The sequence below is a fragment of the Mycteria americana genome, chromosome 27, assembly GCF_035582795.1.
Source record: "Mycteria americana isolate JAX WOST 10 ecotype Jacksonville Zoo and Gardens chromosome 27, USCA_MyAme_1.0, whole genome shotgun sequence".
Taxonomy (NCBI): domain Eukaryota; kingdom Metazoa; phylum Chordata; class Aves; order Ciconiiformes; family Ciconiidae; genus Mycteria; species Mycteria americana.
The window spans coordinates 1583447-1595191 of record NC_134391.1 but is presented as its reverse complement, the minus strand read 5'-3'; the positions used below and the strand labels follow the sequence as shown (position 1 = coordinate 1595191).

The 11745-nt window shown below is 55.4% G+C and overlaps 2 protein-coding genes across 2 annotated transcripts in view; one reads left to right on the top strand and one right to left on the bottom strand.

Moving 5' to 3' along the window:
• The window catches only part of LOC142421184 (uncharacterized), a 118188-nt gene that overhangs the window by 61066 nt on the left and 45377 nt on the right, over positions 1-11745 (top strand). The window lies entirely within an intron of this gene.
• Positions 664-11745, bottom strand: part of LOC142421219 (scavenger receptor cysteine-rich type 1 protein M160-like) — a 35680-nt gene continuing 24598 nt past the window's right edge. The window contains exons 13-28 of the mRNA XM_075525779.1: positions 11295-11615; positions 10208-10537; positions 9235-9564; positions 8304-8633; positions 8147-8156; positions 7693-7812; positions 7409-7555; positions 6908-7048; positions 6083-6317; positions 4296-4445; positions 4096-4184; positions 2845-2934; positions 2473-2486; positions 1961-2139; positions 1285-1726; positions 664-1196 (exon numbers count right to left, since the gene is read on the bottom strand). Coding sequence (XP_075381894.1) covers positions 664-1196; positions 1285-1726; positions 1961-2139; positions 2473-2486; positions 2845-2934; positions 4096-4184; positions 4296-4445; positions 6083-6317; positions 6908-7048; positions 7409-7555; positions 7693-7812; positions 8147-8156; positions 8304-8633; positions 9235-9564; positions 10208-10537; positions 11295-11615 — 3461 coding nt within the window. The remainder of the gene's footprint in view (positions 1197-1284; positions 1727-1960; positions 2140-2472; positions 2487-2844; positions 2935-4095; positions 4185-4295; positions 4446-6082; positions 6318-6907; positions 7049-7408; positions 7556-7692; positions 7813-8146; positions 8157-8303; positions 8634-9234; positions 9565-10207; positions 10538-11294; positions 11616-11745) is intronic.

The window sequence follows — 11745 nt, the reverse complement described above, 5'->3', positions numbered from 1 at the left end:
CCACTCTCTGCCTGTCCTCATAGGAGAGATGCTCCAGCCCTCTGAGCGTTTTTGTGGCCCTCCTCTGGACCCATTCCAACAGGTCCACGTCTTTACTGTGCTGATGACTCCAGAGCTGGACACAGTACTCCAGGTGGGATCTCACCAGAGAGGAGTAGAGGGGCAGAATCACCTCCCTCGACCTGCTGGCCAGGCTTCTTTTGATGCAGCCCAGGATACAGTTGGCTTTCTGGGCTGCGAGTGCACATTGTTGGCTCACGTCCAGTTTTTCATCCACCAAGTCCTTCTCCATGGGGCTGCTCTCAATCCCTTCATCCCCCAGACTGTATTGATACTGGGGGTTGCCCTGACCCAGGTGCAGGACGTTACTGCAAAGGCACTTTATTGCAAAGGCACTTTCCTGCTCCCTGCTGCACAGCCCAAATAAAAGAGCTGAGCTACACATGCCTCAAAAACTCCATCCAAAGCCCTGCATCGTGGGCAATGGGCAAGACAGACCTGGCCTGGCTGGATGGGCAGGAACTGGGGATGGTGAGTTATGCCTGCAGAAAGCTTTGCATGGTACAACATAGTTGCCCCCAAGGCAAACCAGGCTCTGGGGTAGGTCCTCAGTAATTCATGCATGCGACTGCGAATGAATGGCCCTTTGCTGTTCCTGCAGCTTCACACTGGATTCATGGCAGAAGGAGGTGGGCAAAGGGTTTGCAGGGCAACTTGCCTGCCTGTGTGTTGCAGGTGCTCCCCAGCACTGCAAAGGGAATGCCGCAGACCAACGCCCTTGGGGAGGATGCGGGAGCCATCCCATGATCCCTTAGGAAACCCTGAAAGTCTGATGTTGACCCCTCTTGCACCTCGAGGTGAGTTACCTGAACATATCACTCCAGCATCCTCCCCGTGGAAGCAGTTGTTGTCCCCCCACACACTGGCCTGGCAGTCGAAGAGGGTGTCCTCGGTGCCGGTGCAGTTCACCTCGTCCAACCAGATGGGATCGTGGCCCCTCCCAAAGTGAGCCCCGCTGGTGGCCAGCAGCGCCTTGCCACAGCCCAGCTGCCGGCATACCACTGCTGCATCCGCCAGGTCCCAGCCATCGTCGCAAACCGTCCCCCACATGTGGTTGTGGAGCACCTCCACCCTCCCGGCGCAGCGGTTGGAGCCATTGAGCAGCTGGAGGGTGCCCAGGGTGGTGATGCTAGAGTCTACAGGTGCCCAAGGGGAACAGTTAGAGAACGGTTGTGCATCACTGCCGGTACAGCAGGAAGGGATGCAGGGGTGGAGGTGGTGCACAGCTGGATCGCTGCCATCCTGGGCTACCTGAGCACTCAACGCTGGCATCCTCCACGTGGTGACAGTTGTGTTCCCCCCATGGCCTGGCTTGGCATTCGAAGAGGTCCCTTTCCTCCCCGGTGCAGTTGACCTCGTCCAACCAGATCTGTCCCATCCCTTCTCCATACCGAGCTCCTGGTGCCACTGACAGCAGTGTCCCGCAGCCCAGCTGCCGGCACACAACCTGGCCCTCAGGGGAACCCCAGCGATCGTGGCACACTGTCCCCCATGTCCCGTTGTGGAGCACCTCGACACGCCCAGCGCAGCGGTCGGGGCCCACGAGGCGAAGGAGCCCCCCTGGGCTCTCAGCAGCTGCGCCTGCAAAGCCAGGAGGGGCAAGAGGAGGGGAGGTGAAATCCTGGGGGTGAATGAGGCTCAGCTGCTTGCATGTTTGCGATGGCTCCTGCTCCCCAAAAAGGGTTTCAGAGGAGGCGCTGACCATCCCACGCCTGCCCTGGGCATCTCAGACAGCCCTGCGCATCTCTTTGTAGGCAACTGAGCCCCATCTCTGCATCTAAACGCCTGAATGTAACCCTCTTAACCTCAGTGGGGATCTCACACCCCAGGAGCCCTTTAATAGGAGCTCATGTAATAGGCAGAAAAAAGTGGGTATTTGAGCTTATGCATGTTTTCGTACAAGCAGCCAGCAGCAAAGACGTAGCTTCACCATCAAGGGTAGGTAATGCCTTGGGGTCCAGCTGAGTGGTAAGCTTGCAGGGACAAGTGGAAAAGTGCTTGAACTAAGGGTCTTGGCAATGTGCAAGACCCACAGCGTGAGATTGCTGCTGGTGCCATAGGCACGCTTTTGCAAGAGCGCTAACCGAAGGGAGACCGTGCAGAAAGGAGCCGTAACTGGCTGTTAGTCACGTGGAGAGCTCAATTGGGTCAGCAGAAAAAGAAGTTCAAGAGGGATATGATTGCGTTGTGTAAATAAGCTTTTTGACCGTGGATAATGATTTCCCAAGTGCTCAGGCACTGATCTGTGCGCGGGTCTGACCATCAGCAAGCGAGGGGCCAGACGTAGCACTTGGGAAGTCACAGGGGCCAGAAAGAGGACAGAACAGGTTAAAAATCAAATCCCTGAGTCATTAAAATATGAACAGTATCTGGACAGCTGTGGCACGCTGCATGCAGGCGTGCCTAGCTCACTTCTTTCATTCGGACTGCACAGCGGGGAGCGGGAAAGAGTCTTTGCAATAAAGCATCTTTGTGATAAAGCATCTTTGCAATAAAGCCCCTTTGCAAAGCCACCCCTCAAAATTCACTTCTATGAGGAGGCTGAACCACATGCATTGTGGGCACTCTATCTCCAGTTTGCAAGCTCTCCTGTCCCCAGGCTAGAGCACAGTCCTGATGATGGCTGGCTTTTCTGTTTCATCCTTTCCCCATGCGCCTTTTGCTCTCCTTCCTTATTTTATACTAGGAGCGATGAGGCTACCCTGTGATAAGCAATAAATCAGCCCCGCAGCTGAGACTTAGCAGAGCTTACAGATTTCTTGGCATGTTTCTTGCAAGCACTACCTGGTCACGTGCGCATTGACTGTGGTTGGGTGGACAAGTCCCAGCACAGGTGACTCCAGCCAGCCAGGAGATACTGACTGGAGATACTGACTGTTGAAGAGGCACACGCTGTACTGAAATTTCCAGGAGCAGGATTTAAAAAAAAAAATGGGAAGATTGTACTGTTCGTGAATAGATCACCAAAGAAGGAGAAAACCCAAATGAGTTAAAGCAAAATTTTAGTTCCAAGAGGCAGTGGTACAAACTGGCCTTAGCAACTAATCATCCTGGAAATCAAAACGAAATCCCTACCAGCAGGGAAAGCATGTTCCTAGTTTTGCTCACTCCAAGTCTGATCAGCAGATGAGTGTTTCTGCTCATGCCCTTTGTAATGGGAAGCAGCACTAAGAAGGTTGCTCAAATCAAATAACTAGCTTCTGCTCTGAGCTGGGGCAGCTTGGGCAAAGCCCTGAGCCCTTTCTTAGCCATTTCCAAAGTAAAGCTGCCTTTGAACCATTGGCATGATATTACTCTTGCAGCAGAGCTCTTCCCCATCCTTTCACCAATGTCTGAGAGCAAACCATGGCTGCAGATAAGGGACCTGTAGGGTCTGCGGCTTCCTTACAGCTCTGCCTGAGCACAAGGGTCGTGTCTCTTGCCTGTCTTCTTGCCTGTCTGCCCCATTAGCCCAATAAATATTTGGTTCCTTGTGCTGCACAGCCATCAGCCACCCAGCCTTGTCCTGGCAATGTGGGTCCCTACTTGCTCACCCCCGCATCGTACGGGGAGCCGCCCTCTTAATGCACAGTGCTGTTGGGTGTGGCCAAGCCCCCTGCGTGCTGCAATACCCTGAGTTTGCCATGCACAGCCTGAGATAAGGCAAGATTAAGGCAGGGAAGGAGGCCTGGCAAGCTGAGAGACAGCTTCAGGATCGGGCATGCTTCCCTCCACTCTTGTCATGCCCACAAGCCTTTAATTATGGGGCACAAGCCTTTGATTATGGGGCAAAACCATGTGTGCCGAAGTAGACCTGCAATGCATGGCTCTTGGAGTGCAGCAGAGAAAGCTGAGCTCCCGACTTTGCGTAAAAAATCTTTCACCTGTCTCCAAAACCATCACCAGCCATTTCCCCCTGCCACAGACCACCAAGAGAAACCCAGGACCCACGACCAGCCTCTGCTGTGCTCCATGAAGTGCTAGCTGAGCAGGCTGGAGGAGCAGATGTGGCCGATGGGCTCCCTATGCTCAGCAGCGAAGGCGAACACCACTCACCCCAAAGGCACGCCATCAGGAGGAGGGTCCCCGCGCTCTTGGTCCCACTGCAGGGGGGTTGGTTTCTGCCCCCGGGGCGGCAGGACAAGCTACGGAGACCGCCCAGCATTCCCATGTTCACAGCCTGGCCACGGGCTGGAGGCTGGAGTGGACTGTCGTTGTGAGAGATGCCAGCTGAGCCCCGTGTCCCACTGGCCAACTGGGAGGGCAAACTGGGATTTCTGCAGCGAGCCCTCCTCTTCCTCTGCCTTGCTCTCCCCGGGAGCTTCACCTCCTGTGAAGCTCTGCCAGGAGGTGACCCGCTGCCCCATGCAGCGGCCAGTCCTGTCATCAGCTTGCGAAACGGCGAGCTGTTCCAGGAACACATGGAGCAAACAAAACCCTCTCAACACTTGGGTCCTGTCTCGTATGCGCCAGCCCCTGCGGGCACCTTGGCTGCCCTGACGCATCCTGGTACAAGATATCTACTTTTGACAAACTAAATCAAGCCTTTATGTACAGAACTGGGGAAATATAGCTACGTTAGCTTCATTAGAAAGTGTCTGGTTGGGTTGTGGGGCGTGAGGGACCATCCACTGCAAGAAAATAGGTTACTAAAGGCTGGAAATGGCTTTATTGTGGAGGCTGGAACCAGCACCTGCACTGTAGCTGTTTGTCATCAGGTGAGCCTGGACACCTTCCATGATGAGAAAGGGGTCTTGAACCAACCTTGTGATGCTTTGAACGGCTCAGTTGGATTTGGAAAACAAGGGGAACTGCCATTTTCTTACCCTACTGTGGCTGCACTTGCAAGACCCCAAAGGTCCCTTTTGGATTAGCAGTTTGCTTCCCAATTGCTGTGATGCAGCTGATGCTCCAGGCATGTCCCTTGCAAATCGCTGCCCCAAGCATGTCCCGAGATGCCGAGAGGATGGAAGAGTTTGCTGTCCTCCCATCCCTTCGTGGTGGCATGCTGAAGTTGTGCAAAGAAAGGGCCTGAAGCCAGAGCAGCGTGCCGCTGGAAAAAATGAGTTTTGCAAAAGGGTTGTCAAATTAACATCACTCGTTGCTCCAAATGGGAGGGTTCAGATGGAGGTGGGTGCTGTGCTGGTGGTGCACTGAAGACAGGGCTTGCATTGGGCAAGGATGTGACCCCTGCCAGAAACAGGGTGGATGGTTCTGCCCATGTCTGTGCAAAAATAAGAAGCAAAACTGGAGCATGTAATGGAAAGAGGACAGCATGGCCAGGAAGGTCTCATGCTGAGTTTAACCTGTTCAGCCTGGCAAAACCTGAGAGGGGTAGTAGAGTGGAGAGTAGATTGCTGCCTGTAGGAAGATCAAACAGGAGAAACCCAAACCTCAGACGTGTGCAGAGCTAGGGCTGAAGACCAAAGGAAAAAAGAGGTGTACTAAACAAAGGTACAAGAATGAGTGGGCGAAAATTAGGAGGAAGCGAGTCAAAACTCATCTTATAAAAAGTTGAGCAGTCGGGAAAGGTGACTGTATTCATTTGTACCGAGGCTTAGTGAGTCCAAGGACTTTGTTCCCCTTCTTTGCAAACAAACAGGCCAGCAGCAACGAGATTCCCGACACCGACCAGCACAGAAACACTGTGAACTATCGTAGCCTGACGTGGCCGATGCAGCTCTGGGCAAGGGCGTTTGTGCTGGAGCTCTTTTCACAGTTTGGACAAACAGCTGCTCTGGAAGTGAGTCATGGTCCTATGTCCCTTCTGCTCCTTTTGAATGTGGGTGTTGTGTCCCCCTGGGAAGTCTGAAAAAACCCCTTCTTGAGATACTGCAGTCCCAGCAGAGCATCTCTGCAGAGTAGCCCATGGCCTGAGCTTGGATCTAGCAGGTGCTGGTCCTGTATGTTGGAGCCCTGAAGAGCCCCAACTCATCCCAGCTTTATTACAAAGACCTTCTCCAAACGGTGCACAAGCTTTATTGCACAAAACTGGGTCCAAGCTCCTGTTTTCCCCTGTTCTATCCAGACACTCTATCCAGACACTATCCAGAGCTAGAAGGAGCCCTGGGCCTTTGATGTAAACTTTGGGACAGGCAAGGCTGGAGGACCAGGTCTGCTGGGGCAGCCAGCAGGAAGATGAGAAGGCTCGGGTACTAGCAGGAGGATGAGCAACCCTGAAGTCCCAGGAGTGATGGATGTCCTCGGAGGAGTAGAAGATGACCTTGCGGCCATGCGTTGACAGGAGACAGCCGGTCAGGGGAGCTCTATGGCTGGGGCTTAGGACAAGGAGCAAGACACAAACTGGTCACAGCTGCCAGCCACTGGCTGGGAGGGAAGGAGAGGTGGGAGGCTAGACCTGAAGGGCATTGAAATACATGCTGTGACTTCCATTACGTGCGTATTCTCCCTGCTGCCTCTTTCACCGACTCTTCCTTTCCATGCCCTTGTGCGGACATCAGCTTGGCTCACAAGGTGCACCTTCATCACAACCTGGTCAAGCGTGTGGTCCCTTCATCCCCTCCCCATGGCACTGGGATGTTCCTCTGACCACGGCCCCTCCTGGCTTTACCAAAGTGGTGGATGGTTTGGGGCTCAGACCTGACTCCATGGGTTGCTCCATTAGGAACATGACCCTTCCTTGTTGGTGGCCAGGACAATACTTCACCCAGTGTTAGCAATCTTGAGTCTCCTGTATCTGACCTGATCATCTACAATCCAAGGAGCCTAATCTTCCACCACTTCCACCTCACCAAGTCACTCCATATCCCTGAATCTGTATAATGCATTCTCGTTCTTTTGGGTTTCAGGGTTTTTACCGGTATTCAAAAGTGGATTGAATAAATACAATGGGTGAGGGACTTCTCACCCCATTCTGGACGGGCTTTTAAGTGCACTCTTCATTTTGCAAAGGTGGTTGTGTACAGTGCAGGAGAGCACCCTGCTCGCTTGCTCCTGGATCAGGAAGTAATCCTCACTTCCGTGGGAGATGAGGGGAAAAAGTATGATCCTGTTGGGAACGCGGTGAGGGTGATGGCACTGGGTGCCACTGCAGGTGACTCTGCAGGTGTTTATAGGGATTATAGGGGGCTATAGGGCTGGGAATAGGGATTATAGCAGTTATAGGGCTGGGAATAAGAAGAGTCTGTGCAGATGGGATTAGAATGCTGGAGCCTACCCAGAGGACCAGAAAGGGGTTATTCTGAGAAGACCTTGCTTGGAGACTGAGGGACTTCATGGTGCTGCATGGAGGAACTGGGACCCACAGAGGCTCAGCGCAGTGAGCTGGGCGCTCTGGGATACACAGGGCGGGGGTCTCTTACACAGGGCGGGGGTCTCTGCTCTGCCAGAGGGGGTCCTCTCTGCTGACCATCGCAGCCACTGCTCTGCTCTTCTGGCTCCATAGAACGGGGTCTTCTGGGGTCCTGAGGGAACCTTGCCTTCGACACCAGGAGCGTGGCTGCCTAAGCCTCGGATGATATCCCAGTGTCCTCTGTCTTCTTTATAAGTGGCTTGTCTGCAAAATGAAGGAGCAGGATGATGCGTGGAGGGTGTAATCCCCAGCCCCAGGTTGGGGTGCATCCATGCCAGCCAGGAGTGCAGCCAGCTCCACAAGCAAGCCAGGTGCACGACGTGCTGTGGTCCTGCTCTTACCTGGGGAGCGTCCAGCCCGTCTTCCACACCTCATCCATAGGTACAGGACCAACAGGGTCCCGCAGAGCATTGCCCCTGTGCTGAGCAGGCCTGCCAGCACCGAGCAGGAATGTGTAAGGTCTGCGGGAAGAGTGAAGCTCAGAGGGATTTGGTTGGATGGCCTGCCCCTCTCTGCCCCTCTCGCCCTTCCCTTCTGCTGCATGTTTCTGGGGACTTGCAACATCCTCCCTCACTGCCCTCCTGGGTGCTGGGGCTGACCCTCATCAGCAGGAGTGACAGCTCACCCTCTGCTTTGTGAAGGTGGCTGCATGGACACCTCCCCATTGGGCTAAGGCAAACAGAGCATGCCCACCAAGGATGCTTGGATCTCCATGCCCACTGAGATGCCTTCACCCAGTTGGTCCCACTCCGTTGCCTTACAGCCATGGCCTTCAGGTGCTTCTACCCCACCCACCTAACGTCTCCTGACAAAAAGGTTTATGGCAACGCTTCTGCCTGCCTGAGAGGAGGCCAAGACTGGGCTGGAGATAGGAGCCTTTACCCCACCATGTGTCTGCACCGGGTTGGCCCTGATGCAGACAGAGCAAATGACGGGGGATCCCAGCACTCACCTTTCTGCTCTGCGCACACCACGCCGGCTGCCCAGCCCTGCCTGCACGGCCCTGGACCCATCTCTCTCTGCTGGCACTCCAGGAGCAATGACTCGGTCCCCCGGCAGCTCAGGCCCTCCAGCAAGGCAGGGCTGTTCCCCTGCCTGAGCTGGAATCCCACAGGTGCTGACTGGGCTGGCCCACAGCCCAGCTGCCTGCAGACCACTCCGGCTTCCAGCAAGCTCCAGCTGCTGCCACACACCCCGTGCCAGGTGGTGTTGTACAGCACCTCCACCTGCCCCGCGCAGGGACTGGGACCATCTTTCACCCGCACCTGCAAGGGGTTTGTGCCTGCAAGGAAGAGCGCAAGGGGGTGAGACGACCCCTCCGGCCCCATATGGTGATGACAGCTTCTGACTTGCTCCTGGGCATTTTTTTCTGGTGCCCTGCTGAAGGCAAGCCACCAGCACCCGTGACCCGCTATGAGGCATGGATTGCCTTCCTCCATCCCCTTGTACGAGATGCCTTAATAAGCAACGTCCGCCGCAGAGCTCGTATCTGTGAGATGGGGCTCATGGGAGACCCACACCCACCTCCCCGATGGCACTGGACTCCTGTGTCTAGGAAAGGTGCGCCTGGATTATTTTTTTTTAAGCAAGGCTTTGCCCATCACAGGATGCTGTCATTGATGAGCTAGAAGGACATAGTCTAGACTAAATCAGTATCAACTCCTGTCTAAGGCAGGGTGGTGTTTTTGCTCAACTCCAAGCCAAGTGGCTGGGTGAAAGCTGACTTCTGCTCTGATGCTGGGGATGGGGAAGAGTGAGCAGAGAGAAGAGAGCCTGGCACAGCCCTGGGGTAGAACAGCAGCTCCAGCACCTGTCAAGCCCCTCCTTGGATGGACACCAACCATCCTGGCTCACCCACCCCGGTCCCTGCAGCCTGGTGTTACCTGAGCACACCACGCCAGCATCCTCACTGTGGCCGCAGTTGTGCTCTCCCCAGTTGCTCAGCTCACACTCGGTGAGGGCAGACTCGGTCCCTGTGCAGTGAACGCCGTCCTGCCAGATGGGATCTGACCCTGGCCCAAAATGAGCTGAGCCTGGTGCTGACAGTGCCATCCCGCAGCCCAGCTGCCTGCACACAACAGTGGCGTCGTGGAGGTCCCAGGTGTCGTCGCATACGGTCCCCCACTTATGGTCATGAAAGACCTCGACTCTCCCCAGGCAGCTGTTTGAGCCGTTTGCCAGCCGCAGTGGGTGCTGCCCCGAAGTGTCCATGTCTGTGAAGGGAGGAAGGAGCACGTTCATGCCTGACCATCGCCCATGGCTCCAACTGAGCTTTGCAACATGATAAGCGGTGGGAAAATCAGAGCATCCTTCCGCGCATGCAGCCTCCGGCTGCCTGGGAAAGGTGCTACACCGACAGGGCTGGCTTGGGATTTGCTTCTCACTGGGGTGGGTAAAGAGGGGTTGCAGCTCCAGAGCTTGGGGCTTGGAGCCTGACAAAGGGTTCTAGGGTCAACAGTGACTATGGGAGGGTCCTGGGGTCAGTAGCGAGCATGGGGTGGTCCTGGGATCAACAGTGACTATGGGAGGGTCCTGGCGTCAACAATGACTATGAGAGTTGGTAGGAGGCATTGCCCAATGAATTTGTGTAGCTAGAGCTCTCAGAAAGGGAAGAGGTAGGAGAAGGGGTTGCTCTTCCTACACCAAATCATCCTAACAGCACGCTGGGGTCTCACAGCCTGCACCGACACAGGGAAGAGCATCACCCACTGTGGCATTCATACCCTTCTCTTGATTTAATTTTATTTTTTTAAACTAGGCTGGGGTAAAGGCACCCATCCCTGGCTACCTGGGACGCAATTGAGCTGATCCTGCACCCCAACCCGCACGGTACTTATCGCAACTAACGTGGATCACCTGAGCACACCACGCCAGCATCTTCCCGGTGGTCACAGCTGTTGGATCCCCATGGCCTGGCCTGGCATTCAGAGAGGTCAGCTTCTCCCCCCGTGCAGTTCACGTTATCCAGCCAGATGCGGCCAGACCCTTGCCCGAAGTGAGCCGAGCCTGGAGCTGAGACAGCTGTCCCGCAGCCCAGCTGCCGGCAGACCACTGCTGCCTCGGCCAGGCTCCAGCCATTGTCGCACACCGTCCCCCACTGATGGTGGTGGAGCACCTCCACGCGCCCCGCGCAGCGGCTGGGGCCACTCTCCAGGCGCAGACGAGCTGGTGTGTTGGTGGCGGTGCCTGCTCATGACACGAGACACAAGGGGAGTGTCAGACTAGGTCTCCCCCAAGTTGCCTCTTCTTGCCACCATGGTGAGACCCATGCTGGAGGATGCTCCCCTGTGTTTTGCACAGGGGGGTTCCCATATCCACAAAGAGTCATTGAGGAATATCAAAAGTTTGGGACTAAACATCTCAGGTGCAGGCAAAACCAGCCATGCAAACTCAGAGCCCATGCATGTTCAACATGAGTGCAAGCAAACCATAAACGGCTGCAATCCTTTTTTTTAGTTCTCCCAGGTGGCTGTCCGTGAATCCTTCACATGGCTGCAGCAGCCCCCGAAGGGAGAGACTTTCTGCAGACTCCCGTTGCCACTGCCCCTTCTTCAAAAAGACTTCAGCCCCCCCGCCCCCCATCTTTGCACAGCCCGTGGGCTACTGATCCCCGTAGTGTGTTGGGTTGGGACCTTGCTAGGAGCATGTAGCACCCAGTTCGGTGCTTCCCCTCTCTCCTTGGTACCCATGCGAGCACACTTTTGCGTGCTGCCCAAAGGGCATCGTTCCCTTCCTGTTATCCCTGCTGCTCTTTACTTTCATGGACCTGCGTGCTAAAGGGTGCCAGCATCACATGTTGTAGGAGATGGGACAAGGGGGACAAGGTCACCCGCCCAGGTGTCTGCTGCCCAGCCCTTGGCTTCAGCTGTGAAACCAGTACAAATCCCCAGAGCAGAGCATCCTCCACTGAACTTCTCCTCCTGGTCCACAAGCGTGATGTTACCTGTGCACACGACGCTGGCGTCTTCTCCATGGTTGCAGTTGTTGACACCCCAAGGTCTGGCCAGGCATTCGGACAGAGCAGCTTCGGTCCCGCTGCACTGAACGTTGTCCAGCCAAATGGGGCCCAATCCCTGGCCAAAGTGAGCTGCGCCATAGGCTGAGACCGCCGTCCCGCAACCCAGCTGCCGGCACACCACGCTGGCATCATGGAAGCTCCAGTCGTCATCGCACACGGTTCCCCACTGATGGTCATGCATCACCTCTACTCTTCCAGAGCAGCGGTTTGGGCCATTCACCAGGCGGAGCTCTGCAGGACCGGCGTGGATGGCCGTAGGGTGGCTGGATGATTCTATGGAGGGCATGAGTGGTGAACCATGAAAACCCCCTTGCCCCTCATTTCTGCAGGACCATTTCTGCACTCCACTATGGTCACTGGCTGCACCCAGTTGCTA